General features: G+C 35.0%; 1 protein-coding gene and 1 long non-coding RNA gene across 8 annotated transcripts in view; one reads left to right on the top strand and one right to left on the bottom strand.

Annotated features, from left to right (window-relative positions):
- LOC125673342 (uncharacterized) overlaps positions 1 to 9,917 on the top strand; it is a 28,574-nt gene extending 18,657 nt beyond the window's left edge. Inside the window, exons 2-3 of the long non-coding RNA XR_007369439.2 lie at positions 7,926 to 8,150; positions 9,647 to 9,917. This is a non-coding gene — a long non-coding RNA (uncharacterized LOC125673342). The remainder of the gene's footprint in view (positions 1 to 7,925; positions 8,151 to 9,646) is intronic.
- LOC125673338 (diacylglycerol lipase-alpha-like) overlaps positions 1 to 15,986 on the bottom strand; it is a 71,132-nt gene that overhangs the window by 39,600 nt on the left and 15,546 nt on the right. For 2 of the 7 annotated variants that reach the window (XM_048909881.2, XM_056161114.1), the window contains exons 2-7: positions 15,215 to 15,435; positions 9,629 to 9,730; positions 7,979 to 8,147; positions 7,495 to 7,527; positions 6,127 to 6,189; positions 4,710 to 4,754 (exon numbers count right to left, since the gene is read on the bottom strand). In XM_048909881.2, the coding sequence (XP_048765838.2) occupies positions 4,710 to 4,754; positions 6,127 to 6,189; positions 7,495 to 7,527; positions 7,979 to 8,147; positions 9,629 to 9,730; positions 15,215 to 15,435 (633 nt within the window). The remainder of the gene's footprint in view (positions 1 to 4,709; positions 4,755 to 6,126; positions 6,190 to 7,494; positions 7,528 to 7,978; positions 8,148 to 9,628; positions 9,731 to 15,214; positions 15,436 to 15,986) is intronic. The other 5 variants (XM_048909884.2, XM_048909885.2, XM_056161113.1 and 2 more) reach the window with 4 other exon arrangements.

Here is a 15,986-nt window from a genome sequence, read left to right as displayed (position 1 = left end):
TGTCATTCGCGGCAATTACAATTTTGTCGTTCCGCAAAACTGTTTCCGCAATTGATCCATTCCTTTTCCAACGAGATCGCACATCAGTTTAGAAAAGAGTAAATTAAATCCGAGATTATCAGAATGCTTACATGCATCCTCTATTAGTCTCTTCAAGGTTAAATAATGAAACTAATTGAGTATATTTATTGGGCGTTATAATTTTTACTATATTATTACTTGTAAAGAGAGAGAGAGAGAGAGAGAGAGAGAGAGAGAGAGAGAGAGAGAGAAAGAGAGAGATTGTGCGGAAAGATTATCTATGGAATCAGAGAAATGTTGCTGTTTTCTTTTTCTTGGGCGGGGGCGGGGGGTGTCTTGAATCTCCGGAAGCGTATAAATTTTATTCCAGACATGTTCCGCACACTACACCTGTATGTTTCTACGTATTCTAGTGATGTGTGTGTTCATGCTTGTTTCATCTACACATTTAAGAAATACAGAAAATATTCAAAGGTCGTCCAATGAGTATCCTTTCAATGAAATATACATAATTTACTATCATAATGATCTATTACATTTATAGCATGTTTACACTGTACGGCTGCATGGTACATGTACATACCAGGAATAATTCAGTTACTACAGATATTTGGTATTTCCTGTTTTATTCATCTTACGATAGTAGGTTTAAAGTGCAGTATATCTAGCAAGAAAAGCAGCAGAAAACGAAAGCAAATTCAGATCCACAAAGCACATACTTTAACTTCAATTCTGTATACCAATCAAGCAAGAATGGTACTCACCTGAACAGATACAGCAATGTTTTCCTATAGTGTTTGATAATCAAACCCTACATCTTTAAGATATATATGCGCTCTCATTCTTAAATTATATTTACATTTTAATTTGGTTTTTTGCCTTTGATATCTGTATAAATTGTAATGATAGTCATTTCCTCTTGAATGAGTTGCAGTTGTGAACTATGCGCGTATGAACCTGAATAAATGTCCCCAGATTCAACACAAGTGTTGAAACACGATTTCGTTTTGAATGGAAATCGCTCTGTGGGCGAAGATTTTTAGCAAATATCTAGAAACCAATGTGTGCACGGGTTATCAGTTAGTGAAGTTCTAAACAGTGGCAGAAATAACGGGAGGCATTGGAGAGTTTGGGGGGATATTCTCGCCAATCGTATACATTTTGTATATACATTTTCAATTTTCTCAACAAGAAATCACGTTACTGTCGCTATTGATGAGTTGGCAGGTACTGCAGTTTATGGAAATGATATCTAACCACCTGAAATTCTCTACAGCGTGAGATCGGTTCCCAGTTGGTCAGTTGGTACGGGGATTCGACGCCTTCTATGATCTATAAATATACCCAAGTTGACTTGGTTTACGAGCTTTTCTTTGATATTTGCAACATATTTTCACTGATCGTTTAAATAACAACTTGAATATGCATAATGTGTAATAAGGAAATAATATAAATACACGTAATAGTAAAGTTTTCACATTAGAAATACCGATTGTTTGATAGTATATTGTTTAACGTCTCTCTCGAGAATCTTTCACTCAGAGACATTTCCCCCCAAAATAGCTCTAGCAAGTTTATCGTTATTTCGGATTTCAAACATTTCGGTTAAGCATCACTGAAGAGACATCATTTGTCGAAATGCGCATCTGGTGCATCAAAATTGGTACCGTATAAGTTTTACACGTTACCACTGCCGGTGAAGGGCTGCAAAATTTAGGTGTTTGCTCGACGCTTACGGCCTTTGAGCAGGGAAGGGATCTTTAATATGCCACACCTGCTGTGACACGGGACCTCGGTTTTTGCGGTCTCATCCGATAAACCGCCCAATTGAGTCGCCTCTGACAATAAGCAATAGATACTGAGGACCTATTCTAATCCGGATCTCCATGAAAAACCAAAGGTTAAAGAAGTTATGCCCGAGTAGTGGAGCCTATTCCACCTACGCATGCTTCAGATAATGAGAAGGTAAAAGAAATTTAGTTTATTTGAAATTATTTGGCTCAAATAGCAAGGACTCTTATTCATAGTTTGAACACCCCCTTTCTTTGAATGAAAAAGTCACATAAAGTAGACAGATTACATATTGCCCAAAACTCCTACTCTAGGAATATTCAATAGAAAACTCCATGTTTGCTTGCTCTTGAAATACATGTAGTAATGGACCCTGAATCCAGCAGGCAAACATTTCACAATTTGAGTAGACAACTCAATTCTCGTTATATTCATGGAAATATTTTGCCTCCTTGATGTCCAGAAGTAAAAAACAAGTTTTTTCGTTTCTAAGATACTGCATTTCCAATATACATGTATCATCAATTTAGCCCCACCCTGGGGCCTGAACCCTAAACCCAGGAGTCATGATTTTCACAAACTTGTTAGAGGGCTCATTGCTTATTATGATCACACAAACGATTTGACTCCTTGATGTCCAAGAGTAAAGAAGGTTGCATTAATTTTAATGTCCCTCAGGCTCCATTAAATTAAAAACAAAAATGTTCCTCTTTACCCATAGATACTATATACCAAAATTAGTTAGAATTAAATTAGCCGTTCAAGAGAAGATGCTGAAAATGTTCGCAAGTTTACGACGGACGCACAACGACAAACAAAAACAAATGAGTACACGTGACTCAGGTGAGTTACAAATAAATGAAAAATAAAATATTATTCTAACTAGATCGAGAAAAAATTTCAAAGCATATTTGTATATTGAATGAATGGATTTGAGGTAGAATATACCGATGGAAAAGGATGCTTCGAAATATTTTTCACCGTGTAGTAATATTTCCCCTTCTTAGTCATAGATACGAAAGAAAAGCTCTTAAATGATTCTTATCTCAGATACATTACTATAGAACATCAAATGCGTCGAATCCTTATACCCACTGGGAACCAAACCCACGCCCCAACATTGTGTTGTAGAGAAAGTCGTCTTTAAGTCATCTTCACTAGCCAAGGGTTTTCGCTCCACTCCGCTCCCCATAATGGGGATGTCTAAACAGTTCCAAGTTGCTAGAATCGCAGCACCTGTCAAATCAGCGACAGCAAAAGATTTAAGGGAGAAAAATCACAAGAATATACGATTGACATGGATAACATCCCAACTGTCCACGAATGATTTCCAATTTCACGGGTTATTTCTGTCACTGACTAGCATCTATAAAAAGATTACACTACTTGACAACCCGTGCACACATTGTTTTCCAGATAATGGTTGAATTAAGGTAACTCCATACTCGCAGTTTTATCTAATACAAGTTTTAAAAGTGTATTTATTTCCATTCATTAGAGTTAAAACTAACAAATTATCAAATAAAATATATAGGTCATCAAACTTTTTAAGATGTGAAATATACATACAATGTATACAGAATCATGTATCACTTTCAGAAAATTGCAATGTTCCTTAAACAGTGTTATCAAAATTTCAAAACAACTGGTTATGACGATATGATCGCATTCATAACAATTTCATGAATCTGTTCACAAAAATATACAAAATATATGTAAAAAAAAATAAAGGAAATCTATCGCGCAATAGACTTGATAAAGAAATCAATAAAAACAGAGTTATTGCCCTTGGGTTTAATATTTTAAAACTTATCGTTGATTATTCATCGATCATTTAGACTTTTGAAGTACTTTACTTTTAACAAAATTTTTTACAATAACTATCGGAAAAGATTCCAAAAGAATTTATGTTCCTATCATGCACAAATCTAAATAAATCATTGATTTTGCAAAATCTGATGACATCGCAAGAGGGTGGAATTACTTTAAGGGAAATATTTGCTAAAATGTTCATCCGCAATGATTTCCTTTAAAAAAAAAACTCATTGCAACAAAACCGAACCCACTTACGCTGTGTTGAACCCGGTGAATATAGTAGGTCTAATTCATCGACTAGAAATTCCGATAGAAATGAAAGTACACTGTAAACATCAAAACCTTAATTTCATTGAGGTATGAACTGCAACGCCTCACGACGACATCGCTAACAAGCACGCTTCATACGCGTGAAGCATTGCAGTTCATACCCTCATGCATTTTCAAAACAAAAACATATTTCTTTAAAAACTTTGCTTTTTCATTCAAGTCCTAATTTGTTGGACTGATAGAATATGTGTCAAAATGCAGCTGAATTTCAATATTATGGAGACGTATCTGCGCATTGTATACACACGCAATTAACCTTTAAATCCAATTTGCATGTTAGTATGGGTGAGGATTTTCGCTGTTCCATCGGGCATAACTGAATGAAATTTAATGGCAATACATCCCTAAACTAAAATGTTGGTTAATTATCCTCTTCCTTTACTAGTGTTCTATACAACATCGAATTATTGTTTGTATCTAGTGTCGATTAATCAGATTAATGGGTTAAACCTCATCACGCACTCTCTCTGTATAGCAGCAATGAGTTCTGAACTTCTTATGCTTATATCTTACATGTGTGGAGAGAGAGAGAGAGAGAGAGAGAGAGAGAGAGAGAGAGGGAGCAAACGCAAAAAAGCACATCTACTACATGTCATGGCAAATTGCATATATATTAGTTGAGCCGTAAATACATACATAGTAACAAAAGTGAAACTTGTTAGATTGGAAAACTACATTCTACAGAAATGGAGTACAATGAAAACATAACATTTTAAAACTGTGCAAAATAAAAACAACGAAAAAGAGAGTACCTGTGAGTTTTGAGATAGGCTGAAAACAATCGAAGGGCACTACTCCTAAATAATAAAAAAAAAAGAACAAACTGCATCAGCTATAATGCTATGTTACAAACAAACAAGAAAAGAATATCCATTACATAAGTTCTCTGGCAGAATTTTAAGATTGAAAAGAAATAAAATCAACAATAAAATCATGTAATTTGAAAGTTGAACTAGGATATCTTTTCTTATAAACGCAATCCGCAGCCAATAAAATGAATTCTTATAAACGCAGTCCGCAGCCGATAAAATGAATTCTTATAAACGCAGTCCGCAGCCGATAAAATGAATTCAAAATAGAAACTAAACGTAGGAGCAACCTTAACGTCATTCCAAACAAGCATGCTATTCAGATGCAAGTGTTTTGACTGGATTCTTTTCCTCTCTCTCACCAAACATAAACATTGCCCTACTGGATAAGTAAAGACATTAAATACTGGAGTTCAACATATGTTTAGAACAATTTTAGTACCACTTCAGCACAAGAGTCATGCACCAGTCAAACCGAGCAGAGCTGCAGAGAACAGCACAAGAGCAATCATCATGCACAATGGTTAAAGAAAAGCCAATACTATATCTATTTCTCTTTTAATTCTTAGAATTACCACACATTTTGAATTACTAGAAACTAATACCCATTCAGTGGGCATATTTTGTGGAAGTTTTTACAAATGGTGTAAGATTAATGAATGTCCACTACATGAATGCAATATGTAGATGTAATATCTTGGAGCTATCTAATTCTAAAGTCATAACTTTCATATCATTTTTGCCATACTAAATTTTGCATAATACTCTGATCTAACAAGTTAAACATTACAGTGACCAAGATGTATTTTGTCACATTATTATCGATGATGTCTAGTATGTATAATCTTGAATTGTATATTGTATAACTTTTTTCTGAAAATCATGTATACAGTATATATATATATATATATATATATATATATATATATACATATATATGTGTGTGTGTGTGTGTGTGTGTGTATATATATATATATATATATATATATATTTGTAACATTCAAAGACTTTATACCTTTCTCCATTTTTATGTTACCAGGACAACATTTTTGCAAACTTATCGATCTACTCTGTATTCCAACTCAACATGAACAAACAATCATGTTCTGCAATATGCATACATTTGATACTACAGCTCAAATCTTGCTATGGTGTTGATAAAAGCTATATGAAATTTCATGACTCAGTTTTGGCAAAACCAGCCATTCCATTGAGTCTGCCATGAGGCAAAGAACATTTCCAGTAATGTTGTTAAATCATCATATGCATGCTAAAACGGTCAAGTGTTACTTCCAGTGACTCCCAAATCAACGCATGTCGATCTGAACTTTAGATCTGTTCACTGTGCGGAACTCTCTACCTTCTTGCAGGAGGCGGTAACCACCCAAAAAATGGTAAAATTATTTCAATAAGTCCTGCATCACTGAAAATTAATAAACATCAGATTTTTTTCTTCTTCTCATTTTCAGGTGTTTTACAAACAAGAAAATATACGCATTGATATCCGTTTTCATTTGATAACCATTTCTTTATCCTTGAAGAGGTTCTCAATAACTCCCCAAGAATACATGCATGACGTCTTTGAATATCAATCAAATAATTCATACTATCAACCATTTACATGTACATGTATATACCAAAGCAACAAAACCTTACAGTTTGGGAAATCATGTGGTTTTATTTCCAACCTTTTACTTATTCTTGGCATGATCTGATTATATAATAGTATGTCAATATAGCAGATAGTTCATTATAACCGACTTCAATATAAGTGGAGTGGACTGTATTTCTTTTACTTTCCCATTGTATATCAACAGCTCGTTACAGAACAGATATATATGTAAATTACATGTTTCAGATATGAGACAAAATTATTAATTTTTACAACAACAAAAAAATCAAACAGCAACAAAAATGATATGATCCCAAGTTTTCAAATGGCCAGATGCAAGGCTAATTAATTACAAAAAAATGGAGTGAATTTTACAATTTCTTTAGAATATTTTTCATATTCTCTTTATTTGCAGAGTTCAATGTTTCTTTATTTACTGTTAAGTAAAATCAATGTGAATTCCACATAATGTATCCTATGATAATAAAATGCAAGCTTTACTCTGTATAATTCATGGTGATCCTCACAGAGATCTTTGTATTAACCTATAAACTCTTTCTCTACAATGCCTTGTTGTTTACCACCGGTTACTCTACCAGCCTCAAACCAATATTTCAACAAATGAGATGTATTTACTGTGTCTTGCCTGAAATCGAGTATAATGTATCTGCACTATTGACACACGTCATGCAGTACAGTGCTAAGACCACACAATGATGCTGGACTAATGAAAACGCAAAAATCAGTAGAATTATAACCTCAACAAATTCTTAAAATACTCATGAACCAATAAAACGAGAAAGAGTAAAATCTTTGTTGAGTTCCAATGGTCACCAATTTGAAGCATAGACGCTCCCCATTTAATTTCATAAATGACGAATGATACGTCTACATAGGCCTACCATTGATTTTATTATGTATAGATAGGTAAACCTACATGTAGACTTATCATTCATCATCTAAGAAATTAAATGGGGAGCACCTATGAGTTCAAGTAGAGATATATACATGTAAAAAGTTCAACCCCAATGAAACATATGTAAACAGAAATCAAACCAATAGTAAGGTAGGAAATGAGAACCGTCAGGGATTTTTACACAGCAAACTCTATAATACCTCTGGCACTGCTTCATCCCTACGACAGGTGTACTATTCAAATGATGTAATACAAGTTATCAATTGTTATGTAGATACAGGTAGAGCATTGTAGTTTTGATTTTGATTAGGTATCAGCAGCAGTCATATATGATTTATGTTATTCACCCCTTTTAATTCAAAATGAACTACTCTTTCACATACAGGTGTCCATTGCAGTATTTGTTTTGGATGACCCATCATACTAACAGCCATCTAATCTGTATCCACTTACAAGATTTACAGAGCTTGATGCCCAGAACAACTGATATTGACAATGACATTCATAATCTGTGTGCACAGACTCGTGTTCATTAATGAAAATCAATTCAACACTGTAAACAGAAAATTTCTGTATCTAAGGGACACTACTTTGCTTTGAAATACCTAAATTTGTGCATTTTTTCTTCTAGAGAGAGTTTGGATATATGGAAGATTTCCTTTTGGTGACTGATGTTTTGCTTACCTCTGTCTCCAGTTTCGCCGGCCACTAGGTCTCTTGTTGCGTTTCTGCCTCTCCTTCAAGCTCTCCTGAAATCGCTTCATCTTGACCCACTTACCCCCCGCATGGTCGTACGTACACCATACACTGATTCCAATCACCAACAGTATCAACCAGTTGCAGATATTCATAGCTGGTAAAAGAAAATCTTACAATTCAATACAAGCATGCAATACATTGTGGATATGAGGTCATCTTAAAATATACATACATGTACAAGTAACTACAGTCTCATATGTACATCACATGAATAAACAAGATGTGTTTGTGAAACACAGATGCCCCAATATTGCAACAAAGTGAATAATTTTCAAAGTAGGTCAGAGGTCAATTTGAATGTCAACAAATTTGGTACCAATGGAAAGATCTTCTCACAAGAAATGCACATGCAGCGCCTTATGGTTTAAAAGATATCGTTTATATCACAATTTTCTAAAAGTTGGTCAAGGTTAATGTAAAGGTCATCAAGTCAAAGATTGTGGTATCAATCAAAAGGACTACACATAATACAATGTAATATGAAAGCTATACCTCTTATGTTGTAGAATATATGACCAAGGTTAAAGTTTCCTTTGTAAAAGTTCCAAATCTAGATCAATGGTTAATGTCAAGAGGTCAACAAATCTGGTACCAATGGAAAGGTCCTCTCACAACAAATGCACATGCTTTATATAAAAACAGTACCTTTAATGACATGACAGATATGGTTTATATCAATTTTTTTAAAAAGTAGATCAAAGATCAGAGTTAAGGTCACCAGGTCAAATATTTTGATGTCAATGGAAATACACTTACCAAAATGAAAAGTCTTACCTCTTATGGTGTAAAAGATATGGCCAAAGTCAAAGGTTTTATGTAAATTTCCCAAAACTAGGTCAATGGCCAATGTCAAGGTTACAAGGTCAACAAATCTAGTATCATTGGAAAGCATTTCTCACAAAAAATGCACATGCTTAACATAAAAACAGTACCTCTTACAATTTCAAAGATAATGGCTCATATTCCATTTTTCTAAAAGTAGGTCAAAGGTCAATGTGAAGGTCACGAGGTAAAACAATTGTGTCAATGGAAAGGTCTTGCCATAAAGAATACACATGTATACCAAATGTGAAAGGCCTTATACCTCTTATGGTGTAAAAGATATGACCAAGGTTAAAGTTTTTTGCCGAAGACAGATGAACAGACAGACAAGACACACAGACGGACAGGCCAAAAACAGTATGTCCCCAAATCTTTGATTCAGGGGGCATAAAAATTTCAATATCACAATTTTACAATCTTGGATGTTCAATTTCATAGTACGTGCATTATGGGCGAATATAAATACATATTTGATGGACATTTAATTTGCAAAACTAGCAAAGCACTGTGTTTCCTATGTTTTATGCGTGTATCCCTCATAATACCAACAAACAAGATATTGTTCCTTATATTCATATCTTGTTATTTTCCTTCATAGATTTTATTTTTTATGTCAATTAAGTTGAATAGTCACTTGCATGTGTGTCAGAGTGTTTTAATGGAAAATTTTCAAAATACACAGCCTAGGCCTATATCACTGTCAGACAGATCAAACCTTGCAGATGTAATTTTTTTCAAATGGTCATGACTTACCAAGTGTCACTTTCTTAGGAATTTCTGATGGACAGCTTATGTAGTGCTTTGCTAACCAGACCACACCCACTACCTGCCAGGAGAGCTCGAACAGTAGAATTCCTGAGACAAAAAGAAATACCAGTGAATGAACGGAAAATGATATCAAGGAGTTATACTGTTGAAAACTATAAAGCATATCAATTATTTTATTAAAACTTTAGGCATGAAGCATTACAATGCAGCATTTTCATAGCAAAATACATTATTTCTCTTATTTCCATTGATTTACTACTGTAACATGTACGTTTCTTATTTCCATTGATTTACAACATGTATGGCTTTTCTCTGGAAATTACAACTGTGTGTTGAAATTTTCTGAAATGAAATTATTTCATAAATTCGCACCCATTGGGCCAGAAAGAATTGCAATATCATTGGAGACAAGTTTCATCACAATAGCAAACAGCTAGAACAGATGAGAATAAAACTGTTGCTATAAAACGATAAACAGGACCTGAATTAAACTTCATTTGGGAATTGGGTAAACTATACAAATTTTTGTAGGATAGAGATTATCACATCCATGTCATAATTGCTTGTGTGGAAAACCTCACTGAAATTATAGTTAACATGATTTTAAAAGTCCTCTCAACCTTTCAAAAACTGCACACACACACACACACACACACACACACATACAGTCCATTTACAGAATTGTATACAATGTACATACATTACAGGCTAAATTAATAGACTTGATGACTATATATTGTAAAAGCTTGTACCTATAAATTCCCGAGACACATCTTACATTTAGATATATACTTTAGATACATACACAATGTGAATAATACTGATTTATGCTATTGGATTGTGAGGGTTGAGTCTTTATCTTTACATTAATGTAATGCTCAGTGAGCTGACAGTATACAGCGATGCAGTTTGTACATATCGCCTTCGTACATTTAGTTTTAAATTGTAAATTTATGGATCAATTAAAAGAAGGAGCAATCAATAAACTGGAGTGTGTGTAGAGAGCAGAAAACAAACTATAGTTAGTTACCACACTAAAAACCATAATCTGCCAAGTCAAGGGTATCCTTGAACAAGTCAGCTCAGTGGGTCCTTTAAACTGTAACAACATTTTTGAAACGATAAAAATCTTATCAAGTGTGCAGATAAATGTATTTGTACACACACACACACACACACACATACGGATATATATATATATATATATATACATATATATATATATATATATATAGAGAGAGAGAGAGAGAGAGAGAGAGATTTAATTGTCCTTTTAAATTAATTATCACCCAGAAATAACGTGTGAGAAAATATATCTAAGCCTTAGAAGTCTTCATGTAAGTGACTACGGATCATGGACCACAAGTGCCTATGCTGTATGTTGATCTAGCCCTTGAAACCTTTGCACAACTAAAGGAATGTCAGTTTAAAAACAAACGCTGAATTTGTTATTCAATAAAAAGGCTGTAAAACCTGTCTGTTTTTCCCTTAGACAATCAATTTACTTCTGATATGAGATTTCATAATAAAACAAGACAGTGGTTGAGATCAATCAACAGAACAATTACATTTAATATTAGACCCCAAAAAATCCAATATAAAATATGATAGTTCTCACACCGCAAACTTTTTGTGGCCCTACATTCCCACTTCATCATTATGATTTGAGAGTCTGGATCAGTCCCATTCCGGACTTACAGTGTAAAGAAATCAATTCTTAGTTCAACATGGGCTTCACTCAATAAATGAGAAAATTACTATCAGTTGGTTTACAAAATTAATCAACGTGAACAAATTGTTATTTGCTTTCCAAGCTCGGCCAGGCACAAGTAGTACATTATAGTTATGGTAAATATTACAAGACTCATTCAATGTTTCAGGACAATACATCAATCAAATTTATAAACTGTTGTGAAAATAAATAAGTAATTAGCAGTAATTTTTTTTTTCCAATTTGGGGCCTTTAATGACAAGAAGTATTTGTGAAACATGTTTGTCCCCCACCCCCCCACCCCCCACCAATAATTGTGGCGATATCAATCTTGTTTGATACACTGTACATCACATAGATCTTAATATGAATTCTCTATCTTTTCAGCAGTTGACATATTGTTTAGAGTTGTGAATATATGCATTTACATGAAGAGAACATGCAGAAAGCTCTACCCACCCACCCCAAAAAAATTCTGACTTTAAACCAAATCTTTGAACAATCTAAATCAGTTGACAGAACCATAAGTGAAAAGTGCACCCATCATTAGTTTACCACATCCAACAAGTCAAATGGCAGTAATTCCAGCAAATCGATATTTGCTACAGAAATAAATGATACAGGGTTTATACATTTTGTAAGTCAATACCATGAAACTCCAAAAAACAAATTGAATGTAATTGGCTTCTCTCCACAAGTCTGCAAAAAACACAGATGTCATATACAGGAAAAAATGAGAAGAGGGTAATACAATGTTAGCTACAAGTCTAGAATTTAATCCTATATGTCAAGCATACATCAATTCATTGTAATCACCTATAATTTATATGATATAAAACCCCATCATCATGTCACTGTGATACTGTGTTTGAAGGGAACTTTCAATAATTGATAATTATTAAAAGCCTAGGGGAGACCTCCTCTTTTGCAGATGTGCAGTGTCTCTTACAATAGATACATGAATAATTTCTTTTGATTTGCCATGCAGGCTAAATCAATATCCCATAATGCAGCTGTTACACAGTTTCCCTGTTGATTTTGTGAGAGGTGTTACACTAGGAGATAAGACAGGGTGTACTGATTATCACTTAATGTTCCACACAGGGCAGATTCAAATCTCTGACACTTAGTACTGAGATTGAAACTTGACTCTCTCTCTCTCTCCTGACTTTCTCTCTCTCTCCTGACTTTACTTTCTTTCTCTCTCTCCTGACTTCATTCTCTCTCCTGACTTTACTCCTCTCTCTCTCTCTCTCCTGACTTTACTCTCTCTCCTGACTTTACTCTCTCTCTCTCTCTCTCTCTCCTGACTTTCTCTCTCTCTCTCTCCTGACTTTACTCTCTCTCTCTCTCTCCTGACTTTCTCTCTCTCTCCTGACTTTACTCTCTCTCTCCTGACTTTACTCTCTTTCTCTCTCTCTCTCCTGACTTTACTCTTTCTCTCTCCTGACTTTACTCTTTCTCTCTCCTGACTTTACTCTCTTTCTCTCTCTCTCTCTCTCTCTCTCTCCTGACTTTACTCTCTCTCCTGACTTTACTCTCTCTCTCTCTCTCTCTCTCTCTCTCTCTCTCTCCTGACTTTACTCTCTCTCTCTCTCTCTCCTGACTTTACTCTCTCTCCACCAGTTTACACCAGTGTTTCGAGTGTAAGCATGTATAATTTCCTTCACACTTTACACCTGTAAATAAATGTCTTTAAGGTCAAATTACAAAATCCATTTAGTACACTTTATACACCTAAGCCGCTTCATGTGAAGTATCAGTGAAAGTTTCTTGTACGTTCTATACTTACAGGCGGTATCAGATTTCAACCTAGAAATAAATTGTTTCTTGTTCCTTTATTCTGTGGTACTGATATCATTAATTGAGATTCAATCTCTGATTTCCAGTATGCTGACCAAAATTTTATCACAGCAGATTCAGAGATGCCAACTTCATACTAATTATTTCATTAACTAATCTCCTGCTGAAATCAAAGGTTTTTTTTAATTTGGTGATTCTTTCCACATATTGCTGAGATTTACCTAGTATGATATATATATATATATGATACTTCAATTATTTTTTTAAACAATGCCGCCAATTACACAAACGGGACAATTAAAATTCTGTAAAGCTAGAGCGCAAAATTAGACATTTGTTTCTATAACAAACCCATCAACAGCTCCCAGTACCTACTCAGACAAAGTGCACATAATCCATCAGTTTTCAAGGGCTTAATCAAAGGAGAATGCACTAGGCATTTGAGAAATTATACAAGAGACAAATCTGCACTCTGAACCACTTTAAAGGAATTTCAAAAACATTTGAGAAAGAGAGGTTTTAAGGAATCTGAAACTGAACCTATTGTACAAGCAACTATATGTCAGTTGATAGTTCAAAACTTCTTAAAAATGTGACAGAAAACTAAAGCAGTACATACCCAATGTACTTATCAACAAATTCATCCCTTAATAGTGAACAACAAAAGACTCCTTACCCTAACCTTTAACCCTAACCCTTTAACCCTAACCTTTAATGTTAGCCTTTAACCCTAACCCTGACGTTACATACTAGAAAATGAAATACGCAACAAACTTAAAACTATTCACGACAGTTCCTAATTGAACATTACATACAGTAAAACACAGGAACATCACCAGTTAGAATACAACAGGGGTGCAGTATGTGTGGATGGGTGGGGGATGCAGATTTCAAACCCGATATCGACCTTTAGTATAAAGTGTACGTGTATGGGTTTTACTTCCAACACAAAAACAACTTGTTGATGTAGATTTTGCCCTGATATTCTACACTTGAGGCTTGAGTGCAAAATGTTAAGATTTGTCAACGATATTTCTGGAAACAGGTTGCTACACTCAAAACATTGGTTCAAACTGATGGCTGCTGTCAGCCATTGTAACTTTCCAACCAATACATGCATCTCGATTTTCTACATATTAGTGCAATCTGCCCGTCTAATGTTGCAAACAATAGTACCCCCATCACATGTCAGCCTTTTGCAAATTCTATGGTCGTTTCAACAATCTTGTTTGCCAATACAACCTGTCATTGGGTCAAATGCTGTCTGATGTGTTTCATATATGTACCAAGTGTTAGGCCGCACTTTACACACTGATTGTGAGTATAGATTATTCCATTTGCCTGATCAAAACGGTCGACAGGGGATGCTTAATCCTCCTAGACACCCAATCCCATCTCTGGCATGTCCAAGGGTCTGTGTTTGTTAAACTCTTAATTTCGTATTCCATATAGGAGTTATGAGATTGATCATTGTTCGTTATCTTCACCTTATCATGTCAGAACAGATTTCAGTGTGTTAATCGACAGAATGATTGCAACTTAGGACATATTCACATTTCAGGTGTGGGGAAAATAACAGAAAGTGGTGTATCACTTAATATTTAACTGACTATAATAAACAGGATACTGTTATGGGTTATACTGTAAAAAGTGACTTCATTTATCCAAGCTTTCAGGTATAATTTGCAAAGTTGTTAACTACAAATACACAACATGATAACAGTAAAGAACCTGACTGGAGATTCAGGGGGCTAGGGTTAGATTCCTGGTCTGGTATGTTGCATTTTCTCCCTTCCAGTTACATATGGTGGCATTGAACACCCCTTGACTTGCAGGTGAAAGTCCTGTCAGGGGCAAAAAGAATTTGGATTGTTTCTTTCGAGAGCAAAGACAATTTAAGGAGGGAGGAATGTAGCAGTCGGACGGGTTTGATCGTCAGTGCCCAGGTATCTCAGCTGGCAGAGCACCTGACTAGAGATACGGCGGGCCCGGGTTCAAATCCCGGTCTGATCCATTACATTTTCTCCCTTCCTGTTATACAGCATTTACAGTCTCACCTAGTCTTATGTACAGGATGTATTGCACACTAACTCGTGGTGCTGGTTCCAAAATGGTCCCTCTCAAACTGACCCAGAAGAGGACCGTTTCTAAAACGAGCCCGACTGCAAGCGAGACTATGTATCCCAGGTCAAAGGATCTCAGGGATACGCTGGCGACAAAACACGAGTCGTCGTAGTCCGAGGCGGTCACACCCATTGTAATGCACAGGATCAGCAGCCTACAACACAGATACATCAATAATTAATGGTACTGCACACACAGAAGTGCTGGTCTTTACCAGTGTAAAATAAACTCTAAATATTTCATATCAATGCAAGGTTCTTCATTTGTAAAATTTTAATCATAATAATCATTTGTCCCAAGGAACGGACAGGTCGTCCTATATAGGATTTATCTAGTAGTTTGTGTTGTTGGTCAATTTTAAGTGCTTTAAATTTTAGAAATTGATTCGGTACAATTATAAATAGTTGATGAAAATCAGAATGACACATTCCATAAAAAACAATATGTTTACATATACAGCTAGGCCCGACCGCTTTCTCCATATGTCTCTATGGTTCGAGGCAGATTAAATACACAAAAATTAAGCATAAACTTTTGTATGTGTATGAACTGCCTGATGAACCATGTAGACACGAAGAAAGGATTGTTTCTTATGGAATGTGCAATTCTGATTTCCATCACCAACATACTACATATAGAGAGGTGGGAGGGAATTATCCTGCATGGATCATGTTGCAATAAAACCTATTGATAGCCTGGGAAAGT

The sequence above is a fragment of the Ostrea edulis genome, chromosome 3 (assembly GCF_947568905.1).
Source record: "Ostrea edulis chromosome 3, xbOstEdul1.1, whole genome shotgun sequence".
NCBI lineage: Eukaryota > Metazoa > Mollusca > Bivalvia > Ostreida > Ostreidae > Ostrea > Ostrea edulis.
This window is presented reverse-complemented; position numbering and strand designations above follow the sequence as displayed.